This window comes from Lipotes vexillifer, unplaced genomic scaffold (genome assembly GCF_000442215.2).
Source record: "Lipotes vexillifer unplaced genomic scaffold, Lipotes_vexillifer_v1.1 scaffold621, whole genome shotgun sequence".
NCBI lineage: Eukaryota > Metazoa > Chordata > Mammalia > Artiodactyla > Lipotidae > Lipotes > Lipotes vexillifer.
Genome location: NW_006792411.1, coordinates 197,022 through 215,344, shown reverse-complemented (window position 1 = coordinate 215,344; position 18,323 = coordinate 197,022). Strand labels below are relative to the sequence as shown.

At 34.6% G+C, this 18,323-nt stretch overlaps 1 protein-coding gene across 1 annotated transcript in view; it reads right to left on the bottom strand.

The window, feature by feature from the left end:
* RANBP17 (RAN binding protein 17) overlaps positions 1-18,323 on the bottom strand; it is a 317,091-nt gene that overhangs the window by 268,170 nt on the left and 30,598 nt on the right. The window contains exons 6-12 of the mRNA XM_007465527.1: positions 17,013-17,117; positions 15,458-15,623; positions 12,382-12,455; positions 10,060-10,179; positions 8,138-8,284; positions 7,433-7,605; positions 5,208-5,401 (exon numbers count right to left, since the gene is read on the bottom strand). Coding sequence (XP_007465589.1) covers positions 5,208-5,401; positions 7,433-7,605; positions 8,138-8,284; positions 10,060-10,179; positions 12,382-12,455; positions 15,458-15,623; positions 17,013-17,117 — 979 coding nt within the window. The remainder of the gene's footprint in view (positions 1-5,207; positions 5,402-7,432; positions 7,606-8,137; positions 8,285-10,059; positions 10,180-12,381; positions 12,456-15,457; positions 15,624-17,012; positions 17,118-18,323) is intronic.

Here is an 18,323-nt window from a genome sequence, read left to right as displayed (position 1 = left end):
AGAAACTCTACAAGCCAGAAGGGAGTGGCAGGACATACTGAAAGTGATGAAGGAGAAAAACCTGCAACCAAGATTACTCTACCCAGCAAGGATCTCATTCAGATTTGATGGAGAAATTAAAACCTTTACAGACAAGCAAAAGCTGAGAGAGTTCAGCACCACCAAACCAGCTTTACAACAAATGCTAAAGGAACTTCTCTAGACAAAAACACAAGAGAAGGAAAAGTCCTATAATAACGAACCCAAAACAATTTAGAAAATGGGAATAGGAACATACATATCGATAATTACCTTAAATGTAAATGGACTAAATGCTCCCACCAAAAGACACAGATTGGCTGAATGGATACAAAAACAAGACCCATATATATGCTGTCTACAAGAGACCCACTTCAGACCTAGAGACACATACAGACTGAAAGTAAGGGGATGGAAAAAGATATTCCATGCAAATGGAAACCAAAAGAAAGCTGGAGTAGCAATTCTCATATCAGACAAAATAGACTTTAAAATAAGGACTATCAGAAGAGACAAAGAAGGACACTACATAATGATTAAGGGATCGATCCAAGAAGAAGATATAACAATTGTAAATATTTATGCACCCAACATAGGAGCACCTCAATACATAAGGCAAAAACTAGCAGCCATAAAAGGGGAAATCGACAGTAACACATTCATAGTAGGGGACTTCAACACCCCACTTTCACCAATGGACAGATCATCCAAAATGAAAATAAATAAGGAAACACAAGCTTTAAATGATACATTAAACAAGATGGACTTAATTGATATTTATAGGACACTCCATCCAAAAACAACAGAATACACATTTTTCTCAAGTGCTCATGGAACATTCTCCAGGATAGATCATATCTTGGGTCACAAATCAAGCCTTGGTAAATTTAAGAAAATTGAAATTGTATCAAGTATCTTTTCCGACCACAACGCCATGAGACTAGATATCAATTATAGGAAAAGAGCTGTAAAAAATACAAACACATGGAGGCTAAACAATACACTACTTAATAACGAAGTGATCACTGAAGAAATCAAAGAGGAAATTAAAAAATACCTAGAAACAAATGACAATGGAGATACAACGACCCAAAACCTATGGGATGCAGCAAAAGCAGTTCTAAGAGGGAAGTTTATAGCAATACAAGCCCACCTTAAGAAGCAGGAAACATCTCGAATAAACAACCTAACCTTGCACCTCAAGCAATTAGAGAAAGAAGAACAAAAAAACCCCAGAGTTAGCAGAAGGAAAGAAATCATAAAAATCAGATCAGAAATAAATGAAAAAGAAATGAAGGAAACAATAGCAAAGATCAATAAAACTAAAAGCTGGTTCTTTGAGAAGATAAACAAAATAGATAAACCATTAGCCAGACTCATCAAGAAAAAAAGGGAGAAGACTCAAATCAATAGAATCAGAAATGAAAAAGGAGAAGTAACAACTGACACTGCAGAAATACAAAAAATCATGAGGGATTACTACAAGCAACTCTATGCCAATAAAATGGACAATCTGGAAGAAATGGACAAATTCTTAGAAATGCACAAACTGCCAAGACTGAATCAGGAAGAAATAGAAAATATGAACAGACCAATCACAAACACTGAAATTGAAACTGTGATTAAAAATCTTCCAACAAACAAAAGCCCAGGACCAGATGGCTTCACAGGCGAATTCTATCAAACATTTAGAGAAGAGCTAACACCTATCCTTCTCAAACTCTTCCAAAATATAGCAGAGGGAGGAACACTCCCAAACTCATTCTACGAGGCCACCATCACCTTGATACCAAAACCAGACAAGGATGTCACAAAGAAAGAAAACTACAGGCCAATATCACTGATGAACATAGATGCAAAAATCCTCAACAAAATACTAGCAAACAGAATCCAACAGCACATTAAAAGGATCATACACCATGATCAAGTGGGGTTTATTCCAGGAATGCAAGGATTCTTCAATATACGCAAATCTATCAATGTGATTAACCATATTAACAAATTGAAGGAGAAAAACCATATGATCATCTCAATAGATGCAGAGAAAGCTTTTGACAAAATTCAACACCCATTTATGATAAAAACCCTGCAGAAAGTAGGTGTAGAGGGAACTTTCCTCAATATAATAAAGGCCGTATATGACAAGCCCACAGCCAACATCATCCTCAATGGCGAAAAACTGAAAGCATTTCCACTAAGGTCAGGAACAAGACAAGGTTGCCCACTCTCACCACTCTTATTCAACATAGTTTTGGAAGTTTTAGCCACAGCAATCAGAGAAGAAAAGGAAATAAAAGGAATCCAAATCGGAAAAGAAGAAGTAAAGCTGTCACTGTTTGCAGATGACATGATACTATACATAGAGAATCCTAAAGATGCTACCAGAAAACTACTAGAGCTAATCAATGAATTTGGTAAAGTAGCAGGATACAAAATTAATGCACAGAAATCTCTGGCATTCCTATATACTAATGATGAAAAATCTGAAAGTGAAATCAAGAAAACACTCCCATTTACCATTGCAACAAAAAGAATAAAATATCTAGGAATAAACCTACCTAAGGAGACAAAAGACCTGTATGCAGAAAATTATAAGACACTGATGAAAGAAATTAAAGATGATACAAACAGATGGAGAGATATACCATGTTCTTGGATTGGAAGAATCAACATTGTGAAAATGACTCTACTTCCCAAAGCAATCTATAGATTCAATGCAATCCCTATCAAACTACCACTGGCATTTTTCACAGAACTAGAACAAAAAATTTCACAATTTGTATGGAAACACAAAAGACCCCGAATAGCCAAAGCAATCTTGAGAACAAAAAATGGAGCTGGAGGAATCAGGCTGCCTGACTTCAGACTATACTACAAAGCTACAGTAATCAAGACAGTATGGTGCTGGCACAAAAACAGAAATATACATCAATGGAACAGGACAGAAAGCCCAGAGATAAGCTCCCACACATATGGTCACCTTATCTTTGATAAAGGAGGCAGGAATGTACAGTGGAGGAAGGACAGCCTCTTCAATAAGTGATGCTGGGAAAACTGGACAGGTACATATAAAAGTATGCGATTAGAACACTCCCTAACACCATACACAAAAATAAGCTCAAAATGGATTAAAGACCTAAATGTAAGGCCAGAAACTATCAAACTCTTAGAGGAAAACATAGGCAGAACACTCTATGACATAAATCACGGCAAGATCCTTTTTGACCCACCTCGTAGAGAAATGGAAATAAAAAGAAAAATAAACAAATGGGACCTAATGAAACATCAAAGCTTTTGCACAGCAAAGGAAACCATAAACAAGACCAAAAGACAACCCTCAGAATGGGAGAAAATATTTGCAAATGAAGCAACTGACAAAGGATTAATTTCCAAAATTTACAAGCATCTCATGCAGCTCAATAACAAAAAAACAAACAACCCAATCCAAAAATGGGCAGAAGACCTAAATAGACATTTCTCCAAAGACGATATACAGATTGCCAACAAAGACATGAAAGAATGCTCAACATCATTAATCATTAGAGAAATGCAAATCAAAACTACAATGAGATATCATCTCACAACCGTCAGAATGGCCATCATCAAAATAGCTATAAACAATAAATGCTGGAGAGGGTGTGGAGAAAAGGGAACACTCTTGTACTGCTGGTGGGAATGTGAATTACTACAGCCACTATGGAGAACAGTATGGAGGTTCCTTAAAAAACTACAAATAGAACTACCATATGACCCAGCAATCCCACTACTGGGTATATACCCTGGGAAAACCATAATTCAAAACGAGTCATGTACCAAAATGTTCATTGCAGCTCTATTTACAATAGCCAGGAGATGGAAGCAACATTAAGTGTCCATCATCGGATGAATGGATACAGAAGATGTGGCACATATAAACAATGGAATATTACTCAGCCATGAAAAGAAACGAAACTGAGTTATTTGTAGTGAGGTGGATGGATCTAGAGTCTGTCATACAGAGTGAAGTAAGTCAGAAAGAGAAAGACAAATACCGTATGCTAACACATATATATGGAATCTAAGAAAAAAAAAGTCATGAAGAACCTAGGAGTAAGACGGGAATAAAGACACAGACCTACTAGAGAATGGACTTGAGGATATGGGGAGGGGGAAGTGTAAGCTGTGACAAAGTGAGAGAGTGGCATGGACATATATACACTACCAAACGTAAAATAGATAGCTAGTGGGAAGCAGCCACATAGTACAGGGAGATCAGCTCAGTGCTTTGTGACCACCTGGAGGGGTGGGATAGGGAGGGTGGGAGGGAGGGAGACGCAAGAGGGAAGAGATATGGGAACATATGTATATGTATCACTGATTCACTCTGTTATAAAGCAGAAACTAACACACCACTGTAAAGCAATTATACTCCAATAAAGATGTTAAAAAAAAAAAAAGAAATGTACATAGCCAGTTCCATTCTCATAAGTTATCCCACTTAAAATCTGAAAAGTGTATTTAATTCCCTATGTTCCTGAAAATTCTTTCATATTAAGGAAATATACAGAAATAAATAAATCCTCCTTTAGTAAAGAATGAAAAATAAAGAGGAAATTGGAAATTGAAATATAATAATAAAGTAAAGCCATGGTGAAGGCAAATAAACAAATGCAAAACCACAATGGGGTCTTCGGTAGATTTTTTTTTTTTTTTTTTTTCCTTGCGTTATGGCATGGCTCACGGGCCCAGCCGCTCCGCGGCATGTGGGATCCTCCCGAAACGGGGCACGAACCCGCGTCTCCTGCATCGGCAGGCGGACCCTCAAGCACTGCGCCACCAGGGAAGCCCCTTCGGTAGATTTTTACTGGCTAAAACTGGACTCTGAATTTGCAGTCAGACATAGCAAAGAGGGAAACATGATTAGTTAAAAGATAGTTATAAGTTAATAAACTCTACTCAAAGACCATTATCAGCTTTTTTTGATAGTGAATCCAGAGAGAAATATTCCCTGTGAATCTTATACAGAACTAAAATCATCAAGCCAACAAAATACCTAGGTTAATAAAATTAATGGATTATTAGAGGAATAGAATTGGGGGAAATAAACAAAAATACGTTGCAGTAAAATTATTAAATAAATTGATTAATGAAGCTACTTAAAATTCAACATAATACCTTATTATTTATATGGTCACATAAAATTTACTGACCTTCTTGAATTGCCATGTCCACAGTTATTCCAGAAGCTGTATGCAGAAGCTTTTGGTAATTCTGTGCATTTTGATCAAACAACTGTACAAGAAGAGTGCATGTCTTTTCATATTCACATCTGCTAACAGTGCACAACTGCTCCAACTGCTGAAACACAGTGGCGGTATCATCCAGTGGATCATCTAAATTATCTCTGCAAATATATAAGAAAATGATTGCAGACGACGTTAGAATGAGATATACTTTTATTCACCACAAATAAGCTTTATTTATGTTAAATAAAAATTCTATCATGGATAAAGAAATAAAAGACATAGACTGGAAGGTAAGAAATAAAATGTCTATATTTGAAAATGTGAACCACAAGAAAGCTACTAGGACTAACAGGTGAGTGTATTTCCAAGGTGCTAGCAATACAGGTCAATATATAGAATTCATTACTATATACTAACATGAACAATTAGAAATTTAAGTTTAAAAAACAGTATCTCCAAAGACACCAGAAAACATAAAACACTAATTAAATCTTAAGTATATGTAAGATCTAAAGACTGAATAATACAAAACAGTGATGAAAGGAATCACAGAAGAGCTAAATAAAAGATAAACATGCTCATTGGCTAAAAGACTCAATATTGCTGAGATGTCAATTCTTCCTCCAAATTAATCTACAAATTCAATGCAATTCTAGTCAAAATTCCAGCAGGACTTTTTTTTGTAGATAATGACAACATGATTCTAACATTTATACAGAAAAGCAAAGGAAGTAAAAGAGCCAAAACAATTTTAAAAAGGGAAAACCAAGGTGAAAATTCACACTACCTGATTTCAAAGCTTATTATAAGGCTACAGTACTCAAGGCAGGGGCTACTGGCAGAAGGAGAAAAACAGAGACTAATGAGAATAGAGTCAAAAATAGAACCATACATATGTGGTCAATTAATTTTTAAAAACAGAGTAAAGACAATTCAATGGAGAAAGGATAGTCTTTTCCACAAATGGTGTTGGGGATAACTGGTCTTCCCTATGCAAAAAGGAAAAAAGGAAAAAAGGAAAGAAAAAGAACATTGAGTCTAAACCTCATATCATATACAAAAATTAACTCAAAATGGATTATGGACCTAAATTTAAATTATAAAACTTCTAGAAGAAAAAAATAAAGGATAAATTGGACTTCATTAAAATTTAAAACTCCTGCTCTTTGCAAGACTCTGTTAAGGAAATGAAGAGGCAAGCAATGGACTGGGAAAAAATATTTGCAAAACACATATGATAAAAAGACCTGTGACCAGAATATACAGACCTCTCTAATCACAATATAAGAAAATAAATGACCCAATAAAAAAAAGGGAACCTATTTGACAGGCATTTTACCAAAGAATATATACAAATGGTAAATAAGCACATAAAAAGATCCTCAACATTGTTAGTTATTAAGGGAATGCAATTTGAAACCACAATGAGGCACCACACTTATTAGAATGACTAAAATTTTTTAAAACTGACAATATCAAGTGCTGGTGAGGATGCAGAGCAGTTGGATTTTTCATACACTGCTGGTGGGAATGTGAAATGATACAGCAACTTTGGAAAATAGTTTGGCAATTTCTTATAAAGTAAAATATACACTTACCAGGCAACCCAGAAATCTCACACCTAGGAATTTATCCAAGAGAAATAAAAACTTAAATTCATACAAAAATCTGTATAGGAACACTTACAGCTATTTTACTCATAAAGGCAAAAACAGAAAGAACCCAAATGTCCATCAACAGGTGAGTGGACTAATAACTGTGATATATCCATAAAATGGTATACTATTCAGCAATAAAAAGTAAAGAACTAATGACACAAAATGGAAGAATCTCACATGCATTATGCTAAGTGACAGAAGCCAGACTAAAGGGCTACATACTATATGATTTCATTTATGTAATAACATCCAAAAAAGACAAAAATTTTAGGGAACAAAACATCAATAATTGCCAGATGCTGAGGATGGGGAAAGGTCTGACTACAAAGGAACCTAAAAAAACTTTTTGGGGTGATGGAACTATTTTATATCTTGATTGTGTTGTTAAACACAACGGCATACACTTGTCAGAACTCATAGAACTGTATACTAAAAAAGGTGAATTTTACCATAGGTAAATTATACCTCCATTTTTAAAAATTCCAAGATGCAGAAGATGAAAATACAACAAAAACATTTAGTTTTCAATACCTCACAACTATGGCAACAGATTCCAACCGAGAAGTGATAAAGGCCTTCGTGATTTCTGGTGCATAAGTGTCTAATAAGTGGGGTTCAGTTGATTTCACAAAAGGAACTGATGCTACCATCCTTTGCCAGAGAGTTAATAAATAATGAACACTGTTGGGAGCAAATTCCCAATGCTACAAAAAAATAAAGCAAACGTTATTTAAAATGACATTATGTCTTCCTAGAATAAGAAATGGAGAGGCAAAATTAGTAAACATACAGTTTAAAATAAACTTTTATTCTGATTATAACCAATGAACATTTAAAATAGCAAATTCTGTTAAATGTTTGTGAACTTCCTTCTAATCTTTCCAGGAACATTTTTTCACAGAGTTGATATCATGTGGAAAATATGGTTTTAAAACTTCCCCCCAAACTTACAAAAATAATTTTTCCAAAAACTAATCTGTAAAACTTTATTTTATTTCTCCACATAGATTTTACTACAGCATCTCAATTCGGTCTTTAATTATTAGATATTTAGATGGCCTCTAAATTTTTATTATTATAAAATTTGTTACAAAGAAGTTTTTTACCTAAAATCTTGCAATGAACATTTTTAGCAAAGTGCTCTAATAAATGTTTTTTAAAATCCCTACCAAATCTTACCAAGAAAGTGTTTTAAAACTATCTACAGTTTAACATCAACTATATATTTTTATTTACCTGTAGGCTAGTAATGGTAAAATTAGCAATCAATCTGATAACTTCAGGATACTCCTTCACCATAACTAATTCTCCCAGCTGGTAATTTGTCTTTAAACGAGCCAAAAATCGACAAAATTCATGATAATTACCTGGATTGGACAAACCCTAAATTATGAGACAAAAAGAAAGGCTTTTTAAAAAATTTAACAACAAAATACCAAATGATTCCTACTGGACTTAATGTTGTCATAAATGATTAATAATAAGGAATCCAAACTAGAGGCTTTGGAGGAAGCTTTGACTAAATCATAATGTTTGGGAACCACTATATTACCCCCCAAAAATTTGCATGAGAGACAGAAAAGAGACAGAAAAGGGTGGAGAGAGAGAGAGAGAGTGTGTGTATCTTGTGACTTAAATAGAAGTCAATACAAGACCTGAAAAATATTTAAGATGGAAAATAAGAATGGGCTCTTGAAATCCTGGAAAAGAGCAATACCACTAGACTTACATTAAATGTGTACCCACAAATAACAGAAACATCTTTTAATTCAACAAATATTTATTGAGTACCTAGAGGCATTATATCCTCAAGCAACTCCTTGTCTCTTAAGACATTCAAATAAACTGCTGCAATGTAGAGCAGAAAGTTTAACAAAAGTACTACAAGAAACAGAGGTAACTTCGTGGGGAGGACAGCTTAAAAGGAAAGACCAAGAAAGGTGCCCCCAGTGAGCTCCTTGAAGATAGGACATGTATGTTATTATCTTTATAGTTTGAGAACTCTGCACTATAGTTGGCATGAAACAGAATTCAAGTATCTTTCAGTATCTGTTGAATAGTGAAAGAGTTTGCAAAAAATTTCAACCCATGAAAAAATATAACATAGTTTCTAATTATTAAGGACTAATTTAAAAATATATTTTGTATTCATGGGTCTTTTAATACATATTTATAATTCTAAAAATATATATAATATTCAAATTAACTTTTAGAGCCATAAAACATCAACATGAGGATACTGGAAAATCAATTAAGAGAATTATCTGAAATTAGCATATTATCTTCCACATATTGACTGATGATAGTGAGCTGAACAACTAAAAATTTTAAAGTATCGATATACTGGTAAAATCCCATTTATCAGCAAAACACATAAATTTCACAGTTATGCCAATAGTGAAAAGATGAAACGAATGCACAACACATAAAATACCTCTTAACCTGCAAAAACAACTGTTCTTTATAGAGTAAGCATGTTTTCTTTATGTATAGATATTATATGTCCCCCCTAAGTTATTAATAACCAAGAGACTTAAATAAACCTCCTTAAATCATCATTCATCCTTTTAATATTTGTACTTTCATTACAGATATTTTAAACCAAAAGTGAAACAAATTTTATCTAGGCATCCAAAATCACTAATTTATAATGGCTGTGCAATTCTCTGAAATGAACACTGCCACTGAAGATTTGCAGTTAACATAGAGAGTAGATTTAAAAATCTACAAATTTTTATTGTCCACAAGAGGGCAAAAAAGATATTCATAATTTAAAGCCACTTATTCCAATATTAACATCCAGATTTATACTGTCTTCTAGTTTAGAAGGTAGATATGACTGAATTAATCACTTCAGTAATTTAAGAAGTGCAAGCAAAGTACAATGGTAAAAAGCAGAAGCATAATAAGGTATACAACCTCTATTCATATTTACCTAAAAGAACGGGAAAAATAAAAAGAACAACACAGCAGTCAGTCAGGAAAACATTCACTTTTAAAAGCTTCCCATTTATACTACAAATGAGATCCAAGAAAGTAGAATATGATACTTATTTTCTTCCAGAATCGTAATAAAGTCATAAGTTTATTATGCACCTTTCAGCAGAAAAACTGTATTTAAATATGGTAAGTATTAATTTAAATTACTTCAAAAATACCTGAGGGTTTTCAAGTATCCTTTTTACTCCCTTGATTAAATTACCAAGGTACTTGGCACGTTCAGGACTGCTAAATAAGGACCTTCTTGTAGAAGCAAACTGAACTAAACATGAAAGTGCCTAAAAACAGGAACAACAAAATTCATTTCAACTTTAAAATTAATGTAAGGCCACATGTAAGGAACACTACTAGTCTTTGCATTTAAAATTTTTTTAATTTTAATGATAAAATAGTGTTATAGAATCCAAAAACAATGAAAGCTAAACATCATCAATAATTACCACCACCCAAAACCCATCAATCCCACCACTAGAATTCCTATTTCTGTGTAAAATTCCTCTAATATTTTTGTATATATTAAATACACCAGAGCAGAGCCGGGACCTGCATACACTCAAAGGCTCCCAATTGCTTTTGATGCCTAATCAGGTGTTTCACCAAAAAGAAAATATGGTTTTGTTGTAGAATACATTTGGGAACTACTGTACAATATGCACTGTGGTATCCTGCAAGTGGGAAAAAAATCCTTTAACTTTACTTAATCCAGCATGTCCCACATTTATCTGGTGATAAAACATCTTGCCCACACCATTTATTAATATCTTGAGGAACAATTTGGAAAATGCTGCTGAAGAAGTTAGATACCCTAGAAAAATTCCTGCAAAGTGTCTGTGGCCTAGTTATCTTTCTGACGTTAATACTTTATCAGTCAATTTCACTTCTCAGGTTCTTAATTCTACTACTGGAACCCACTGAAGCCTGTTTGTTCATTAACTGAGAGGCCCAAAAAACTGGCAACTTTCAGGCCAAACCGGCCCACATATGTAAACTTGCCCACTTTAAAAAAAAAAAAAGAATTATTTGTCAATATTTAAATATTCCAGTTAGGAGATTTCACACAAAATGTCTGGCTCTGTTGGCAAGGGTGAGAATAGGGACAAAAATCAGAGGATAGTCCTTTTAGATGTTACTCAGTTTGCCACAGTCCTTAATGTTAAAAACAAAAACCAAGCAAACAACCCAAAAAACAAAACTCCCTTCTGATGTGTAGAAGGTTCAGGAACCACTAGCGTAGTAAAAATATCCAGGGGTTTGGGGCCAAAACCACCTGGGTTTGAATCTCAACTCCAAAATTTAGTTCACTGCCCTGAAGGAAGTCACTTAGGCCATTCTGGATCTGTTTCCTTGTCTACATAGTGAAGGTAACAATACTTACCTTGCAGGGCTGCTGTGAGGATGAAGTGAGATAAGCATCATAGGATAGGGCATGCCCAATAAATGTCAGTTACATTCTCTTAAAGCAGTTGCTTTCCACTCTACTTTTAAGCACCAGTAGCTTGTTTGTTTTATCCCAAAACATAACTGTACATGAAACCATGGTTTTTAAACAACTAAAAACAAGACTATTCTGGTTAAAAGACAGAAGGCTGAAGTTCTGTGGCACCACCTGGAAACATGAGTGTCCTGCGAAACCCAGTTTAAAAACCACCACCTTAAAACCCTCGATTTGAGAGCAAACATGTTTTCTAAGAAAGGGAGGGAGTATTTTTGTGAACCTATTCCTCCCTTCTAGGTGATAACATATCTAAACAAACATACTGCTGATATGTACTTTAAATATGGAACATATTTTTTCAGGAAATGACAATATAAGAATTCCCCAACTTCACTTCTACAAGCTTAGATATTAAGCTAACAACTTTCTTTTTTTTTCAATCTTGCCTGGTCTCTGTTTTAGATTCCACAAAGATGGGATACAGAGTCTCAAAGTTCCATACTATAACCAAAGAGTTTCAAGAATCTTTTAGCACACAAGAGAATCTGATTCAAAAAATAAATGAACAGCTGGAGTGATGAGCACAAAATCAAGTGAGCAGATCCCCTTTGTTTCTCATTTGGAGATATCTGATGGGGGCCACATGGCAAGCCTGACATGGAGCCAAGCAAAGTGGAGAAAGAGTTAGAGAGGTTAAGAAAAGGGAAGGTAACAGGTGGGGTGGCAAACTACTGGACTGAGGCCCAGAAGAAGAGCTGGGGGGGACTGAGTAGGAAAAAAGATACTTAGAGGTTGATAGGTTGTCTTGGCTACAGGCAGGAACGAAATCACCAGTTACGGGTTTTGGGCTCACCAGTGAAATGACGGGAACTATGGACTATAAATAGAAACTGACAAATAGCTTACGTAATATAAATCCCAGATGATGTAAGAATCTCTTATGAGAGGTAAACCTCATCAAGAATATAAATCAAGTAAATATGTACCACCCTTAGATAAATATCACAGGTACTTTTTAATGAAATAATGAATGAGTTTTACTTACTAACTGAGATAGGAGTGGTGGAAGTGAATGATACAAATTAAAGAAAAGATCCAATGTTTCTGGTTCCAGGAAAACTGGAAAAAAAAAAAAATTCTAACACCATTACTTTCAATTCAGTGATCTTCACATAGTAAGATATTATCATACAAACCAAGAACTCCAAGACCTCTGCATGTGGCCAATCTTTCTCTGCAGTTAGGCTTAATTCCTTTTTAATTCCTAGCTATTTTCCTTTGAAATATGAAATAATACAAAGATAAAAATTAATTAGCTAAGATGTTCCTTATTTCCATGTAGCACCTACAGTTCCTATCGAGAGAACCTTCTATTTTCATTTATATTAAGATAATAAAAACATTTAAAAATTCTAATAGTATAAAAAAGTAAATAGTACTAAAAAGTATATAGTAAAAAACAGCTGTACCCTACTCCATTCCAACTGCCTTTCAACTCTTAGCTATATTTAAATACATGTTTCCAAATTACATGCTGTATTACATGTCTTTGACTATTTTATTTTAGGTCTCAAATGACCTTGTTACGGTACACCCTCCCCTCTACTCCCACCACTCTTTCTACAATCCATCCTCTCTCAAAAATCCATCCACTGTTATAACAATTTAGAATTAAATCAATTCTAAGTGTTTACTTTATTATGACTAGGTAAATAATGTTAACAGCTAAGCCAAGTATACTATGATTATATCACATTTCCAACACTCCCTGGATTTAATCACAGCATCTTTTCTGTGCTTAGTTGTGTAGATCGATATCTGTCATTAATTCTTTCCAAATGTTCTGACAGATCTGCAAAATGTTCATCATGCCATTTTCCACCTGGTCAATAGCATCAAATAACCTATCACTTCCATTTTCCCACCCCTTCCTCCTGGAGCCTTCTTCAACTTAGACTGGCTGTTCCAAAATGTGTTACATAATTATCTCTGCTGATTTTTTTATGTCTGCTGATTGTTATCTTGTGTTAAAGCTCTCTTGAACTCCATATCCTCCATTTTCTTGCTTGTATATCAAGTAGCTTCGTAACAGCAAGTACATAAGGGCTAAATTTCAGAACGATTTACATGTCTGAAAATATCTTTATTCTCTTATACTTGGTAATTTCAGTCTAGTTTGAAAATTATTTTCACTCAGAAGTCTGAGGATATTACTCCATTGTCCTCTAGCTTCCAGTACTACTGTTGAGAAATCTAATACCATTCTTTTTTTTTTTTTTTTTTTTTTTGGGGTACGCGGGCCTCTCACTGTTGTGGCCTCTCCCGTTGCGGAGCACAGGCTCCGGACGCGCAGCTTCAGCGGCCACGGCTCACGGGACCAGCCGCTCCACGGCATGTGGGATCTTCCCGGACCGGGGCACGAACCCCTGTCCCCTGCATCGGCAGGCGGACTCTCAACCACCGCGCCACCAGGGAAGCCCTCTAATACCATTCTTGATCCCAATCCTTTGTAGGTGACTTTCTTTCCGGTAGATTTTAGGTTCTCTTTGTCCTTGTTATTCTGAAATGTCATGATTATGAAGCTTAGTGTATTTTTTTTCATTCATTATGTTGGGTACTTATGGGATCTTTCAATGTGAAAATTTATGTGTCTCATTGCTGAGAATTTTTTTTTGGTATTGTTTGCAAATTGCCTTCTGTTTTTTCCTGTCCTTTCTTGAACTCCTAATAGTCAGATGTCAAGCTTCCTAGTTTCATGCTTTAATATTCTTCCATTTTTTTCTATCAAATCTCTTCTTGCTTTTTTTGTTCTACTTTCTGGGATATTTCCTTAACTTTATCTTCCAGTTCTTTTACTGAATGTTTTATTTGGGCAACTTGTATATCTGGAACACTGTCTTAACTTCCGTTTTTGAAACAATATCCTATTCATGTTTCAGGAATGCATTACCTTTTCTTATCTCTCTGAGGATAGTAATTAAACCTTTTTGAAATTTACTTCAACTCTTCACTTTGTCTCTGTTTCTACTAACTCTCCCTTTTTAAAAAAAGATTTCTTGAGATAATTAGATTTATATGCAGTTGCAAGAAATAATACAGAGAGATCCCATGTATTGTTTACCCCATTTCCCCAAATGGTAAGTTCTTGCAAAACTAAAGCACAATATCACAATCAAGAAGGCACACTGATAAAATCCAATCCACCAAAATCTTATTTGGCTTTCCCAGTTTTACATGTACTCGTGTGTGTGTATGTGTGTGTGTGTGTGTATGTGTATTTAGTCTGTGCAATTTTTACTACACGTCTTGGTTCATGCATTCATCACTACTATCAAGATACAAAGTCCCTTTTAATTGTTTCTTTTAGGCTCTGACTTCCATATTAGAAGTTTTCACTAAATGTATGGTGTTTCTCTACTATATCTGATACCCCTGAACGAGAAACCTCTCCAGTTTAATTCCTCAAGGGAAAAAAGCTCTGGTCTTGGGAATCGAGAGGGAAGTACACATAGGGAAGGAAGGGAAAAGGGCAGTCACAGAGCTGCACAGAGGTGGTAGAGAAGATCCCGGGGGTGTTTGTGCAGAACACAGACTTTTTACCAAGTCCTTTCAGCCCAATTCCCTACCTCTGACTTCAGTAGGGAAGCGCTATTGCCATCATCTTTCTGGGATGTGTGAGAACAAGTGAGTTTGCTCTTCTTTGGTGTCCTTCTCTGTAACAAAGTAAATTGCAATTCTGCTCTGCTAAGTTAGCTACTCTAATTCATTCTCTTTATAACTTTGAAAAATATGTTGGTATCTCCTGCCAAGTGTTATATCCTCTCCTACTGTTTATCTGAAAATTTCAAAACAGAGCTCTTCATTTCCCCACCTAAACTTGTCATCCTCCAACTCTAGAGCTGTCTTTTCTTTTTTCCAAAATCAAAATACAGAGGTTACTATGATATGAACTGAGGAAAACAGATTTCAACATTGGGTATCAGCAGCTACCTTAGGTTACAAATTTTTTTGAACTTTTTGATTGCCAAGTAAAAAACAGAGATAATTGCACATAAAGCAACTATACTGCTAATCCTGTGTATTTTATGTTGACCATTCCTTACACTAAACTTTTTTCTTACTTGTTCTCCAAGTTGTTGGAATCTGTACTGTGCAAAGATCATCTGCAGATTCATCTGCTGAACTGCCAATGAAGTCAAAGTTAAGGCAGTTGAGGACCAGTTTCAAGACTTGCATTACTAGGTTTTGTTGACCTTGATCCTGAAGGTTTAAAGGCTTGGCCAACACCTGAAAGAGGTTCAGAGTCAAATGAAACATTATGACATATGTCAATTAAAAGAATTTTAGTCAACTAATTTAAATAATTCTTCAGTCCCAAATTAAAATTAGTAAAAAAAATAATAATAATTTGCAAAGTTATGTTGTATATTTCAGAAAAAAACTGTAATATCATTATCAACAAAAATCTACAATAATAGATTAAATTTTCAAATTTAATCTTGTAAAATGGGGTTAAAACCTTTCATATTTAACTGCATACTGGAGGTCACCTTCTAAAGTTGTAAGAAGTTACTTTAGGACAAATACTTTACACAGCACAAATGTATAAATGTACAGGATTCGTTAGCTCAAAGGAGCAATTGGAACAAGCTGAAAATATAATATTCTTCAAGAAAAAGTAGGGGAGCTTCATGCATAAACGATACACATTCAGCTAACAAAGGTTCTCAGAGCTGATTGAATGTGGGAGGACACTCACAAGCTCCTGGAGAATAATCCCGACCCCCAAAATGTTCATTCTGACACACCAGAATATATTATATCTCCTAGAGATACAATGTGAAATATTTGTGGAGGAAATGATAAGAAGCTTGGGATTCTGCTTCAAGAAAAACACAGAAAGAAATAAAGTGGTTAGTTAAGGATAGAGATGAAACAAGATTGGTCACGAGTTGTTAATGCTTAACTGGTTGCTGGGTCTAAGGGAGTTTAATACTATTCGATCTTCTTGTATATATGTTAAAATTTTTCATACTAAAAGAAAAATTTTTAAATAGAGGAACTTTCATTCTGGCCTAGTGTGGCAGTTACCATGTTACTATATCACAGAATTTAAATAAGTAGAAACTAGTGATTAGTGGAACATACTTTGGGAAATGCTCTACTACACCAATTAACAAGCTTGAGTAGAATGAGGGAGTCCCTATATTACAAGAGAACACAATATAATTATGAATCATACTATGAACATACTAATGTTCAATAGGGCACTAAGTAGCAAACGGGAAAATATTATTTCCTAAAGAAATTACTAAAGTCAACTATCTTGGCTCAACTCTGAAAAAATATTGATAAATGATGAATTAGGAAAACTTGTCGTCATTTCATTGTTCATCTGCACCCCATTAAAATATGGGCAGGGCAATACAGAAACTAAGTCTCAATTAGCTTCTGTAATAAGTAATCTACAGTAGGAAGATAATGAAACTACTGTCTAAAGACAAGTTACTAAATTCCCTTTGGATCTTACTTTATTATATCCCGACTAAATAAAAGTGAATTTTTTGGAACCGCTTACAGATCTGTGCAAATTAATTTGTATTTAAATTAAACGGGCACAGGGGAATTCATCTGAAATTCTTCTGAAACAGGATGCTGAATTATTAAGTAACTTACCTCTTTTAGAAGAGAGCATGCTAGCACTAAAATGTCTTTAAGAGAAGTGTCACGAAATGAGGTAGCTATTTTCCTGTGTTTTGCTGAAGGTCTAGAATAATCAACCTAAAAAGTTCAAGATGAATTTATTTAACCAGACTTGCCAAACAGCAAAGCAAAAATTTACTATGTAAGAAAAGGAATGAAAATAATGATTAAAGAATCATAAAGTATAGAGCTAAAAGAGTTTTTAAAAATCTACTAGTGTAAGTGATTTGTTTAAGGTTACTCAAAGAGCTAATAATGGCAGAGCCACGACTAGAACCCAAGTTTCTGTATTGTTTTAATTCAGTGCTCTCTCTAAAAACTATACTGATGCCAAAATTGAAAAGCAGAACTGATCATACTTTCAGAGGCAATATAAACACAGATTAGAAAATAATAGATAGATACTATCAACTCCTGAGTCATGTATCATATTTCGCATTAGGCAAGTAACAGCTTCCCTGTTCCTCAGGCTCCACCTATAAAATGGGAAATCTCTGAGATAATCCTCAAATTCTAACATTCTGTGAATCAGCAAAATGAATCAGTTACAGAAGATTCTTCTATATGAAAGTGATATTTCTATATATATATCAGATATGTTACTGATTCATGTATTTTGACATTCTAAAAAAAAAAACCAAGGCAGAAATGATAAATAATCAGAAAGTTGATTTATTACATAAGCAACAGTATATTCCCCCTGAATATTTTGTTAATAAAAAATAATTTTTAAGAATAAGTTTACTAAGACTAGTTCTTGAGCCTCTAATCTAAAATATAATATGGCAAAAACTATATTATTAGTACCATTAATATTCCCATTTATCACTAGGAAACAGCAAACAAAGCTGAATTCTGATACCCAAACAATTATTAATACCACAGGCTACAGTGGCTATAGCATTCCTTTTGGTATCTGAAAGATGAAAATAAACCATTTTCCTTCCTGATATTTATAGATTTGAAAAAAGTAGTGAGATCAAAATTGATTATCTGACACTTCCTAAGCTCCATCATATTATACTTAAACACCACATTTACTTATAGAAACATGAAACATAACAGAAGCCCAAAGTGATCACAGAAAGCAGTTACTGGAATCTCTACCCACTATGTAAGATTCAAGTTAGCATTTCCAGCATTTTCCCCTTCTTTTAAATCAAACATCCATCTCTCTCTCCTTCAATTGGTCTGTCTCTTCAGTTTCCTCCAATATATAAAAATTTCTCCTTGGGCTTCCCTGGTGGCGCAGTGGTTGAGAGTCCGCCTGCCGCTGCAGGGGGC